The sequence below is a fragment of the Pleurodeles waltl genome, chromosome 7, assembly GCF_031143425.1.
Source record: "Pleurodeles waltl isolate 20211129_DDA chromosome 7, aPleWal1.hap1.20221129, whole genome shotgun sequence".
NCBI classification, from domain to species: domain Eukaryota; kingdom Metazoa; phylum Chordata; class Amphibia; order Caudata; family Salamandridae; genus Pleurodeles; species Pleurodeles waltl.
In genome coordinates this window covers 738,112,382-738,125,480 of record NC_090446.1, presented here as the reverse complement: position 1 = coordinate 738,125,480, position 13,099 = coordinate 738,112,382, and the positions used below count along the sequence as shown (strand labels likewise).

At 43.0% G+C, this 13,099-nt stretch overlaps 1 protein-coding gene across 1 annotated transcript in view; it reads left to right on the top strand.

The window, feature by feature from the left end:
* NME5 (NME/NM23 family member 5) overlaps positions 1 to 13,099 on the top strand; it is a 75,813-nt gene that overhangs the window by 22,020 nt on the left and 40,694 nt on the right. The window contains exon 3 of the mRNA XM_069202009.1: positions 9,366 to 9,571. Within this exon, the coding sequence (XP_069058110.1) occupies positions 9,366 to 9,571 (206 nt within the window). The remainder of the gene's footprint in view (positions 1 to 9,365; positions 9,572 to 13,099) is intronic.

Genomic DNA, 13,099 nt, shown 5'->3' with positions numbered 1-13,099 from the left:
GGAAGATATCTACTACTGCACAGGTGGGGCCCCTGACAATAGTTATCAACTCAGCTGCTGCCATTCGCATGTTAGGAGGGAGACCAGGGGCTACACTATTGAGCTCTCGGTGCTCCATCCAGGTAGGATTGCCACCTTTCTTTAAAAAAATCAAAAAAAAAAATCTGCTTTTAGTGTGTTCATGTTTTAAGGGCATGCAAAGGCCCCAATCTGATACATAAAGTGAACTTCTCAGAAGTCATATGTATTCAATTTTAACAGGAACTTTTGGTTTATTTTTCATTGCTTATCAGTTAGGGATCATTACGGGTACAATAAGAGCAGGTTTAAAGAGCTTCATTATTTATATTTGCTGTTTGAAGTACATGTCAATAAGAAGGAAAATGCTTGCTTCCCTTGATTTTTCCATGGGCCGGGTCATTAAAATACTGGTAGAAAACGAACCAAGTGGCAACTCTAATTTATGGTCAGTCAGCCGTCCTTCGCAGCTGCCTTAGCCTATTGCCTGCAGTTATCAGCCCTCACTTAAGCCTTACGGCCCCAGCCCCATCCAAAGAGGCTCTCAGCATGCCAGTATTCACATCTGTGTATACGTCAGTTGCACAGTCAGTTGTACAGTCAGTAGTGACAGGTGAGTTGGAATGAAGAAGTGCAGTAATGACACAGCCCTGTTCTCCTCAAAAGGAAGTGAGATATGCCTGCTCTATGGGCTCTACACCCATAATTCCTGCTCCCTGAAGTCTCAGCTCCTCTCATCTTGCTGTATATCCTTACGCTATATACTACCCTTTCTCTATGGATTCATCCTGCTCTTTCCGAATGCACTTTTAGGTCAAGCCTAGGCAGCAATGGACCTTCCTGTTGGAACCCCTTATTATGCCCCCTAAAGCAATTATTTTAGGAGACTTTAATATTCACTTTGAAGATACGAGCGATCCACTGGTTACTGAATTTCTCAACCTTATGGCGGCTTTGGACAGGGTCCTAAAGGACGGGTTGGCCACTCATAAAGCTGGCCATACCCTTGATGGAATTTTCACCCGTCCTGAGGAGGAACTTAATCTCTTAACGACCCCGTTAGAATGGACTGACCACTCGCTCTTGACGTTCAAATTTTTGGTCAGAAAGCCACCTCCGACACCCATTCCCCCGAGAAAGCTAGTAAGACCATGGAAAAGTATCAAGACAGAACCCTTGTAAACGGCACTAATACAGAGCTGGAACGATCCAAAGGCATCCACTCTGCCACCGCTTGCCAGGTTCAATCAGGGCATCACGCTGGCAATGGATTCTTTAGCGCCGGCGAGGGTTTCTGCTCCACGCACTAGGGAAAAAAACAGTCAACCATGGTTTTCTCGGGACCTCAAAATCCTACAGAGGAAATACCGTCAGAAGGAGCGTTGCTGGAAACTGAATCCTATGGAAAATGAGAGAGCTGATCTCAAATTTGCCCTAAACACTTACAAAGAAGCTTGTCTGATAGCCAAATCGGACTATTTTACACTTAAAATCAGGGAGGCAGCGAACTCTCCCAGAAAGTTATTTAGGACCATTAATGCTCTTACTACTCCCTTAGGCACATCTAAAGTAGAGAACTCCCAAGATTACTGCAAAAAATAGCCAAATTCTTTGAAAGTAAAATTCTTAACATCTATTCCAGTTTCATCTCAGACAAGGATCAGGTGAACTCTTCTCCCTGGACAGCGATGCCTCTGCCCCCTGTGATGGTACCCAATGGGGCTCCAGATAAGCCTTATTCACTTTCTAGGTTTAAAATGCCATCTCAAGAGGTCATTTGCAAGCTGCTTCTGGAATGTAAATCAGGTTCTCCACTGGACCCCTGCCCTCCCGCCATCCTTCAATTAGCACCGGAGTTGGTGGCATCTATGCTGGCCCCCATTTTTCAGGAGGTCCTCGTGACTGGTGTATACCCTAAGGCTTGGAAAGAAACCATTATTATTCCCCTAAAAAAGAAGGAAACAGGTAAACCTGATGATCTGACTAACCTACGCCCAATAGCCCTGCTCCCTTATGCGGCCAAAATCCTGGCAAAATACATTAATAAAGAACTGGTCGATTTCCTGCTAGCCTCAGGGGGCCTAGACAGCTCACAACATGGCTTTCCGAAATCCCATAGCACTGAATCAGCTCTCATTGCATCATCCGATACCATACGCAGGTTGGTTGATGAGGGGCAGGGGGTCTTCTTGGTTCTGCTGGACCTGTCGGCCGCATTTGACACCTAACCCCACACATCCTGTTAGAACGCTTACATCAGGCAGGCATTAAAGATCAAGCTCTCAAGCTGATTGAGTCCTTTCTATCAGACAGATGGGCCACAGTCAGCAGTGGTGATTTTAGATCCCCTGCCTACCTCCTGCCGTGCGGGGTCCCTCAGGGCTCATCTCTCAGCCCAACGCTATTCAATGTGTACGTGGCACCACTGGCAGAGCTTATCCGCTCTTTCGGCTTTATCCAAACTTCGTATGCAGACGATACTCAGATTATCATCCCTATTAACAAAGACATGGAGGAAGTGGCGACCCGCTTTAATGCCTGCATGATAGCTGTGAAGAGCTGGATGAAGGCCAATTGGCTAAAACTGAACTGCGAAAAAACGGAGATCCTGTGCTTTGGGATCAAGAGGGAATACTGGTCTTCCATTTGGTGTCCCATTGAGTGTGGCACTCTCCCCGTGCCAGGGTCTACCTCCAGGAACTTAGGGTTGCTGTTCGACGATCAACTATCCTTTAAACCCCAGGTTAATCAAATAATCAAAACCTGCATGTGGACTCTGAAGAAATTAAAAAAAGTTTTTCCTTTTACTCCACAATCCTGTAGAATTACTGCTATTCTAGCTCTGGTCATTTCCAGATTGGATTACGGGAATGCGCTTCTGCTCAACCTGGATAAAGTATTGCTAAATAGGCTGCAAGTGATGCAGAACACTGCTGATAGCTTTCTATTGAAACTACCCCGCGCGGCCTCCGCCAAGAAGTGCCTGAAAAACCTACACTGGCTTCCGGTGGCCCCACGGATCTCTTTCAAGGCCCTCTGCATTACTCACAAGACCGTCCATGGGATTGGACCTAAGGTACTGACCACTAAGCTGCAATGGTACAGACCTAAAAGGCTGCTACAATCTGCCACCGCCTATCGAATTCAAATTCCCTGTACCAAAAAGGCAAAGTGGGGCGACAGAGCTTTCACTATAGCAGCTGCTAAAGTCTGGAACTCACTTCCACTGGAATTAAGTCAAGAACACAATTATCTGACATTTAGAAGACTGGTCAAGACCTGGCTCTTCCCGCAATAAGATCCGGAGTCTCCCTTCTAGTGGACATAGCCTCTCTCAGTTAGCGCTTCGATGCCCTTGGGCCGGAACACGCTTTATAAATACTCAATACATACATACATACATAATTCCTGCTCCCTGAAGTCTCAGCTCCTCTCATCTTCTTAAGTGCTGTATATCCTTATGCTATATACTACCCTTTCTCTCTGGATTCATCCTGCTCTTGCCGAATGCGCTTTTAGGTCAAGCCTAGGCAGCGTGAAAGCGCTGTCTGCAAGACCTGCTGTATTCAGTAAAAGGACTTTGAACCCGTCTGCTTCTTACAATAGGTTGATTCCATTGTCTCTTTTTTTTTTTTTTTGCTGCCTCTTAACTGGTTCGCACAGCCGATATGTCACTTTTGTTCTTAGCTGAGGACAACCAGCCAAGTACTATATCCGTACACTTTAGGTGTTTATCTGTTCCTTTGGGGGGGGGGCTACTTTTTTTTTCTTGCCTGCTCATGTTTCACCGAGTGCGTGTTCACAAACGTTAGTGATTCCACTTGCTCCCAGGGTGCCCGTCGCTGCTGGCATTGTATTACATAGTTCACTTGACCTCCTCATGCCATGCCCCTACGTCCTGCCCATCGGATCTCCTTCCTACAAGCGCATGTGTTTTTACTTTCCCTTACTCCCCCACCCCACCCTGCTCATTCATGTTGATCTACGAATGTTGCAGACTAGCTCGTTAGCAGCATTTCTTGTCGTGGCTTTTAAAAACCTTGCTTTATCTTGAGCCCTCACACACCCCATCCCTGTTTCATCTTGCTCCCCCTCCCTCATGTTTGTTTCTTCCCACTACTCCCCCACCCTCCAGTCTGTGATGGCCGTTCAAACAAAGGACAGTGTGTACAAGCGTCATAGCCACTTTGCTAAAAATTCAACAGTGTTCACTTAATATCCCTGTGCCATGCCCCCACCTCCTGCCCGTCGCACCTCTTTCCCACAAACGTGCACATTTAGTTTCCCTTGCACCACCCTACCCGTTCATGTCGCTCAGCGAATGTTGCTGACTAGCTTGTTTGCAAAAATTGTTTATTGCTGATTTAAAAACCTCTGCTTTATCTCGAGCCCCTACCCGCCTCGTTGCTGCTTCTTCTCGCTCCCCCGCCCTCATGTTTTTCTTTCCCTACTCCACCCGCCCCCAAAAACTAGTCCGTGATGTCTGTTCGAACAAAGGGCAGTGTGCACAGGCGTCATAGCTACTTTTCTAAAAGTTCAATAGCACTTAAAAAATGAAACATCAACGGCGGGTGTATGGAAGTGCATATATGTATATATACCAATTCTTGTTTTAATAGCTGTTGTAAGAGGAGGTGCTCTCAGGTTGTAGATCCCTGACATTTCTCAGGCACCCAAAAAAACACTTTGTGGCACAGCCATGTTTGTACGTATACTATGTCAACCTACCCCTTCTTTTGTGACTGGCTGTGTGTGTCACCCTTATGACCTAAAGCCTCGTCTCCTCAGGACACCAGTGTCTACGCTGCTTCTATCCTTCACTTGACACGAAAAGACAGAAGGTGTGAGCAACGAGCAAGGCAATTTTTTTGTGATGACACAGCGTTGTCTGGAAGTGAACCATGAAAATGTTGCTGTTAATGTATCTTAAGTGCAGTATTGCTAATAGTGCAATGCCCAGCCGATTTACTTGTTGAGGATTGAAATGGAAAACAGAAAACAATACCGAAGCCTTCTGGATTTCTCTTGATCTAAATGTTTATATCAATGTGCACATTCAGGCGAGGTTGACATAGTATACGCACATGTTTGTATTTCTACTCACATTTTAACAAACTAATAGACTTAAAACATGAAGGAATAACAACATTAAATGTTTTACACTACAATAAAAGGAGGCTTTTTTTTTAGAAGATGTGTATTTAACAGTTGCCCTGAACTGTCTGCATGCCCGTACGCAGCTGGGGGGGGTACTAGGGTAACGTCACACACTGACGCTGTTATTAAACGAACGCTGTGTAAACCTACAAGTAACTTAGGAGGGCAAGATGTAGACTAAATAGTGCTCATCAAAAAAGTGTGAAGGCTTCCCTCAGTACCCAGTTGTAGTGTTAATGGGTGAACGTGATTATCCACTGATATCCAATTATTGCTGATGGTGCTCTTAAAAGAAGATCACCCTTTGCTCCTTGCGCTCAGTGATAAGAATCACTGATAATAGTACTACTTTATATAAGGCGCACATCAAACGTAAAGTCCATTTGAAAACAGTTTTCGTGTCTTTTATTCTTCAAATCTTGAATTTCCGCTAAAGGGTTCAAACGTCACTTGCCAGTTGTCGCCAGAGACCGCCAGAAACCAACACGTGTTTCGTCAGGGGTGTACCCCATGTCTTCGTCAGGGCTGCATTTACATATATATAGGTGCCCTCTCTTCTCTCCCTGTCCTGGTGCTGTCTGTCCCTGTCATTCTGGTTTCCCCCATGCTCTGTTAAATTCTCCTATGCTCTGAGAAAGTGTTGCTCAAAGTATTACACGTAATGAAAAATATCTCACACATAAGCATGCTAAAACCAAGAAAATGTCACACTGGGTCAATCTGAAAATTTGGCAGCTATGCTCACCCTATTATTGTCTCACAACCTGACGCACAAAGAATTAAACGATTTTTTAGAACGTTTTCAACAAATACATGTTCTAATCTCTCAAAAAAACAAGCCCACCTCTAAAATGGCAGTATCAAATCCATGCTCTCAACTTACAACAAACTCTTCTCATAAGCAGCTGTCTCAGTTGCAGTACCAAAACTGAAGCAACAGTGACTATCACAGCATTGGTTTTCCTACGATCTAAGCAACAGAAGAGAAATTTGTAAGCTAGAAAATGAATGAAGACTCGCAAAATCTCCTCTTTTCTCAGAAGGCAAAGCATTAGGAAACAACCACAAACAGCACATTTCAGTGGCCAAACCAAAATTGTTTGCAATCCCAGTTGTAGCAGTCCACAAATCCTGCCAAATCTCTGTTCCATTTCGTCTATGCCAGTATCTCTCAGGCTGCCTAAGCTACCTCCCCTATCAAATGCAAAAAAGTTTTGTAATACTTCAAGTATAAAATCCTCTCAATCCGTGCTTCCTCGCCTTCCAATACCAAATGCAATCAAATAGCATAGAAGATAACAAGCTCCCAAACAGCGAAGGGATGCTAACTCCCAAGTAAAAGGAAGTAGCACTCTGACCTCAATCAGACCACTCCTAGGACAAAGTTAAAATAATGATTTCTTATTTATTCCAATTAATTCTGAATCAAGAAATCCTTCTGTGTTCACTATGGAGTCCACATTATTGGTCTAAGAACTAAAAGGCCTGAATTCCACTTGTTCAACCTTGGGAAGAGAGCTTTTGCCTATACATTGATAATCTATCCTCTTGAAGAAGGAATAGGAATAAATAAATGTTTTTGACTTCTTGTTTTAGTTTCCTTCCACAGTCACACATCTGCAAAGAGACCCTTTAAAAAAACATTCAAACCATCCCTATCTGCACTTGATTGATCAAATGTAGTTTTATAATGAATCCAAAAGTGCTTAGCTGTGCAAATTTCACCACTTTGCGTAATATGTAACTAAGGATTTGAGTTGTCCATCTTTGGCCATCTTTCACCTCTTTTCCTTGGTCTTCTGCAGCAATAGCCCACTTTGATCCGTATGTTGAGCTCTGAAGAAGACCGAGGAGGCTAATTCACAAAAGTATAACTGGATTTTACCCTGCATTCACCAGTGAGGTGATTATCTAAATGTTGCTGTTACAAAGATAAAGAAGGCATAGACATTTATTGCTAATTTCCTGCTTCCTCAATAAAAAGTAGATCCCTTTTCTGCAGCGTTGAGGGAGCCACATATTCATAATTGTGAAGAATGTAGCAAAGAAGGAAAAGGGAACTGATGCTTCTAGCTGCTTTGATGATATTCTCTTCAATGCAGCATGCGACACCGCACAGCAACTTGTGAAAATTTGATAAATGTGCCCCACAGTCTGGACAGGTTGGTTGTAGCATGACTTCTTCACTGGGTGTGTGCTTTGGAGAGATAAAAATAACAACCTTCTCGATCAGGTCTCCACAATGTCCTCAATGCATGACTTTTCATTTGCATTTACCTGCAAAAAGGGTCACAGGGACCTTTCTCCCATTCTTTAATGGTACTTGTTGAATTCAAGGGAGTGGACTGTTCACTGCAATGACTTCAGTCTATGAGGGACCATAGACTGGAGCCAGCCTTCCACCCCCTATTCCACTTATTTCTTAAACAAAACACCATATCCCAAAATAACAGACTGTGTTCAAATCCTCTGAATTTGTGCTTCACCTTCCAGGACACTTAGAATGGCTTTCTGTTTGTAGCGGTGCACAGCCAACCATAGTGCCCAGACTGCCAGTAAATAAAATATGTCTTAATCTGCTCTGTATGAAGAGCAGCAGTAGCTCTAGTGTCCATGACCGTACTGTCTCCGACTGGCACTCTGCACATGACTAGGGATAGTGGACCACTGGTGCTTGCCTGGTGGCCAGAATCAGTTTAGCAATCATACTCTTGCCCGCTGAGGTTGGCCTCTGATGTGACCAAGCTGAAGGACTCGGAGTGTAGGATAGATCACTGACTGAACAAGTTTAAATGTGTATTATATTGATGATTCTCAGTGCTGTGGATCACATGACGGGAGTGTATGAGAACATTATACAGCTGTTGGATGTTAGGTGTGGAGCGGCTCTTGGCATAGTGGATCACTTACACCAGCATAGAAGAAAGCTGTGCACTTTCATGTGTCACCTTTGCCTGCAAATTTGATTATTGGGCAGGCAGATCACCAGTCTTTCTACACCCATACACAGAAAAGCCTGCCACACACCTCTAAAGTGGTCCTTAGCTGAAGCGCGTCCTTCTCCAGGTCACGTGTAAGGAAGACTATAAAGCAGCTCATTTTCTGCAGCTTCCAGAGTGCTACCATTCTTGCCCAGCCACCACTGAATGTCCCCTTCCTATGCAGCATCACCACTTTACGAATTCAGGCCTCGCTTCCCAGAAACCACTGTGGCTTCAGGGATGAAGGGTTTGGTACCAGACCTTCACAAGCTCAATGCCATCCTTCCAGATTCATGTCTCTGTAAGCCTCTATTTCATGTTAGCAATAAAAAGCTATACTCTGTGTTGATATGGACGCATCACATATATTGTTTTTTTTTTAATGGTTTGTACCGAGTGCTATATTCAGAGTTTTAAAATATCATACAGGTGGCGTTTTTGACAACGCTACTGAATGATTAGTTCAAGTGAAGTCTTATTGCCAATTAAATTGTACTCGCGTTATTCCCGCAGGGAAACTCCTTTTTATATTTAATTTATTTTCTTCATTATGCACAGTTTTTTATGCTTCTTATCAGAGTTAATGTTATAACCCCCTCAAATTATTTTTCTTAATAAAACGCATAGTGTTCTTATAGTCACCAGAAACATCAGTGGTTTATTGTGATGGCCCACCTCGATTCACCTGTTGTAAACTGAGAGGCACAGGTTCTGCGTTTACATTATCTGGTGAGTACTAACGGCTGCTGACGTCAGGAATGAATTCCCCCGATATGTTAAGTGAAAGGTTGTGTCCGGATTGTTGGCAGGAGCAATTTCACATAAGTGAGGATTTGTATGTAACGGGAAAGAGTAAACTGAAATTACTAAAGCGAATGTGAAACACTTATCTGTAATGAAGAATACATTGAATACAACGGCACGTTTCAATGTAGTTGGCAAAGATTTATAAGACTAGTTAATATATTTATGTTAACTTAGTGCCCCTTTTTCATTCACTGAGTACGCCACCTGCAAGGGTGCTCCTATAACTATGTAAGCAGGTGCTTAGGATGAGCTGCTCTGCACTGCAAAACTAGTTCTATCTAACTAAAGAATCATGTTCTTATCGCATCTCATTTGACGTGTCTGCAAGACATTTTTGCTCAATTATAAATCTAACAATTAGTGAAATCATATTTTTAAATGATTTTTTTTTTTATTTTGTAGAAAAGAAAACTTCATTTAAGCCCGGAGCAATGTAGCGACTTCTACGCAGATCAATTCGGGAAAATGTTTTTTCCAAGTTTAACCGCATTCATGAGCTCCGGACCAATTATCGCTATGACTTTAGCCAGACATAAAGCAATCTCATACTGGAAGGAACTTCTTGGTCCAACAAACAGCATGAAAGCCAAGGAAACCCATCCGGACAGGTAACTTCGAACTGCAATATTCCACAATAGAGTACAGTGGCTATGCATTTTTGCGCCATTTGAAAAGTAGAAAACAATTTGTCCCCTCCCACATATTTTCAGATTCAAGATAGTTTTCAGGCCTATACATTATTTGTATTGAAGATTACTACAAGGTGGTTGATGCTTGCAAATCGCAAATCTGAAACAAGAAGCAACAATTTTCGTGTGGAAAAGGCAAAGTCATGAAAAGGGTGCCAGCCTGGTGTAAATACCCAACCACCACGGGTATTGGAGTGCACAGAACAAGGAAGGATACCAAGATGCCTCCCCTGTGCCGTGCTGTATAAACAATATGAAAGCAAACAGAACCAGGGCACTCCGAGTAATGAGTCCACGGTGAAGAAAGATGCAAAATTCTTTATTTCCTTATGTTGAGAAACATCAACACATCAATGTTCAGAGACAGCCAACACGTGTTTCGTCCAAACTGACTTTTTCAAGGCATAAAAAATGGCTGAAAACAGTATATCCAATGTTGTCCCTTAATGAACAAGAAGCGGGGGTCCTCTATGATGAAAGGACTGTATATATCAGACATCCAAAGTTTTAGGGATGGTGTATTTTGGAGCCCTGTTAAGCCCACACCTGACCTCTCCTGGTCCAGAGAGGCAGGGAGAAAGTAACTTTTCGTTCGGACTACGTGCACGATGTTTTTTCGTTTCTCCCTGCCTCTTGGGACCGGGAGAGGATAGGTGTGGGCTTATCAGGGCCCCAAAATACCCCATCCCTAAAACTTCGGATGTCTGATATATACAGTCCTTTCATCATAGAGGACCCCCGCTTCTTGTGCATTAAGGGACAACATTGGATATACTGTTTTCAGCCATTTTTATGCCTTGAAAAAGTCAGTTCCGACGAAACACGTATTGGCTGTCTCTGAACATTGATGTGTTGATGTTTCTCAACATAAGGAAATAAAGAATTCTGCATCTTTCTTCACTGTGGACTCATTACTCGGAGTGCCCTGGTTCTGTTTGCTTTCACATTATTTGTATTGTAGTCATGGTAGGACAGAAAAACGTAATGTGCCTGCTCCTCAAGGAACGCTCTGATTCCAATGGGCTACTAGTGTCTAAATATGTTATCTTTCTCTTCAACGCACACAACTACTCAGCGCCAGGATACTCTCGCGGGTGATAGTGAGCTTTACAAATACACATAACATAACTTTTAATCTAATTTCCCAGATTTAAGTTACCACTAGGATAATCTTTGTTTTTCTCCCATGTTTATAGTTGTGCCCCCTCTTTTACTTCTACTAGGGGATCACCAAACCCTGCAATGCTACGATTAGAATTATTTGGGAAATAAACCCATTGGTACCTCCCATTGGCATTTGACCTTACATCTCTGAGTGGGGAATGAGAAGTGTAATTACTATAGTCTTGTATGTATGTTGTAAAACAGAAGATCAATGTCTGACCCTGTCACCTCCAAACAAGCACTGGCTATGCAGGTACAGTGTATGACAAAGCTGAGGATGCACAGGGAAATGCCCGTTCCTCCATGTCATTTGTACAGGCTGAGCAGTATCCTAAGAATATATAGATTCATGGTATATCATGCTACTGCTGACCTCCTGATAGCTCTACAAATGCTCTCTTAAATACAAATAGCAAACATGTTTGATATTTGTTCCATATTTATTAATTGTCCTGAATGGGGACTAGTAAAACACTAATTGTAAGGGTAATGTACATAAGTAAATCTTTCTTTCTCTCATTCTCTCTCATCTCTGTCTGGCTCATCCCTCTGGCTCATCACTCTTTCCTCTGTCTCCTCCCACTCTGTCTGTCTCCTTCACTGTCCTCTACCTTCACTCTTCACTCCTTCACACATGCACTCTCTGCCTCTCTCTTGCTCTAGTAGTTTGCAGGCTTCTTCCTTGACCACAGATAGGCCACTATGTATTTTCTGTTTACCTTTCCACGCTTTGAATACCTTGGGCAAGGAAATAAAGGAGTTTGTTCCTTGGTATAGTATACAAATAGAATTAGGAATTACCAACATAAGGTGGCACTGATCAAATCCTCTAACAAAAAACATAAAACATACAAAGGCAGTGTTATAGAAAAAAGCTACCTATTCCAAATCCCACCCACTTAAACAGACAACTATAGTAATGAAATTCTATTGCCAAATCCCCTGACCCGCTGACCTTCAAACAAGCTCTTATTCAAATGAGAAATGTATTCAGTGCTTCCAAAATAATTTCCAAACATTAGCACCAGCATCGCTGTTTTTGTGCTACCCATGACTATGAGTTTTCCCTCCTACAAAATCTGCATTAAGCCTCACCAACCCCAATCCCCTTACAAGGTTTTCAAAAATGCTAAATACACCTCAGTGGCCAACCACAGTGTATTTAGGAGATTGCTTAATCTGCTCTGTACTTTAAACTGCTTGGAAAGTGTATGCAGCACTCATTTTTGGCTTTAAAAAGTGATTAGTTGAAGAGTTCGAAAAGCATTTTTTCAGTGGTTTCAAAATTATCCCTTACCTGAAAAGTAGAATATGGTAGCTAGAAAATGTGGATTGTGCCTATCTGTATCCAAGGAGATTCTTAATAGAGGAGCACCTTCCTGCCCCAGCAGCCTGGGCTTAAGGTAATTTGCCCCATATATATGTTTCTATTGGTTGTTGCATCTGTTGCTATGATTGGTTACTAGGGCTAGTATTTCAATTGGATTAAGGGTTTAGGGTTACAGCTCTGATTGGCTGTTCGGGATAGAGTTCTGATTGGCTACTAGGGCTATGGTTTCCACTGGACTAAGGGTTTAGGGTTATAGTTCTGATTGTCTGTCAGGGCTAGGGTTCTGATTGGTTAGTAGAGCTAGGATTCCTATTGGACTTAAGGCTTAGGGTTCAACTTTTGATTCGCTGTCAGGGGTATGGCTGTGATTGGTTAATGGGGCCAGGTCTCCCATTGGCTCTCTGGTTCAGGGTTAGGATTATGATTGGTTAGAACTAGGGTTCCATTGGCCAATAGGGCTATTGTACCTTAGGGCTCAGGGCGTATCAACCCAGCCATCGAGGCTAAGGGCGGAGAGGGCAAGGGCAGTTGCCTGTTCAGGCCGGATCGGGCCTAGGGCCAGAGTTGCTGCCCACTTTTCCATTTTCAAGCAACCACCTTAAGCTCACCACATCCTCCAACATCCAAAGACAATATCAGCAAAAGCATACTACCACTACTACACCACAAACAAACCTCATACAGATTTCAGTGTCTCAGCAACCACTGCAAAACCCCACAAACAACAGCAATACACAATTCTACCACAACTACAATACTATGGCACCTTCATTCTCACACAAAACCCAACTCTATCCTATACCACTAACACATCCACACATCACCAACAAAACACAAAGCCAAATTATACATAACTTTAATGCATCCAGACACACATTCCCTGTTCATACAAAACACCAGGTCTATCCTCTACTTCTTCCTAACAGACCTCTTTTTATCATGACGAAACCAAT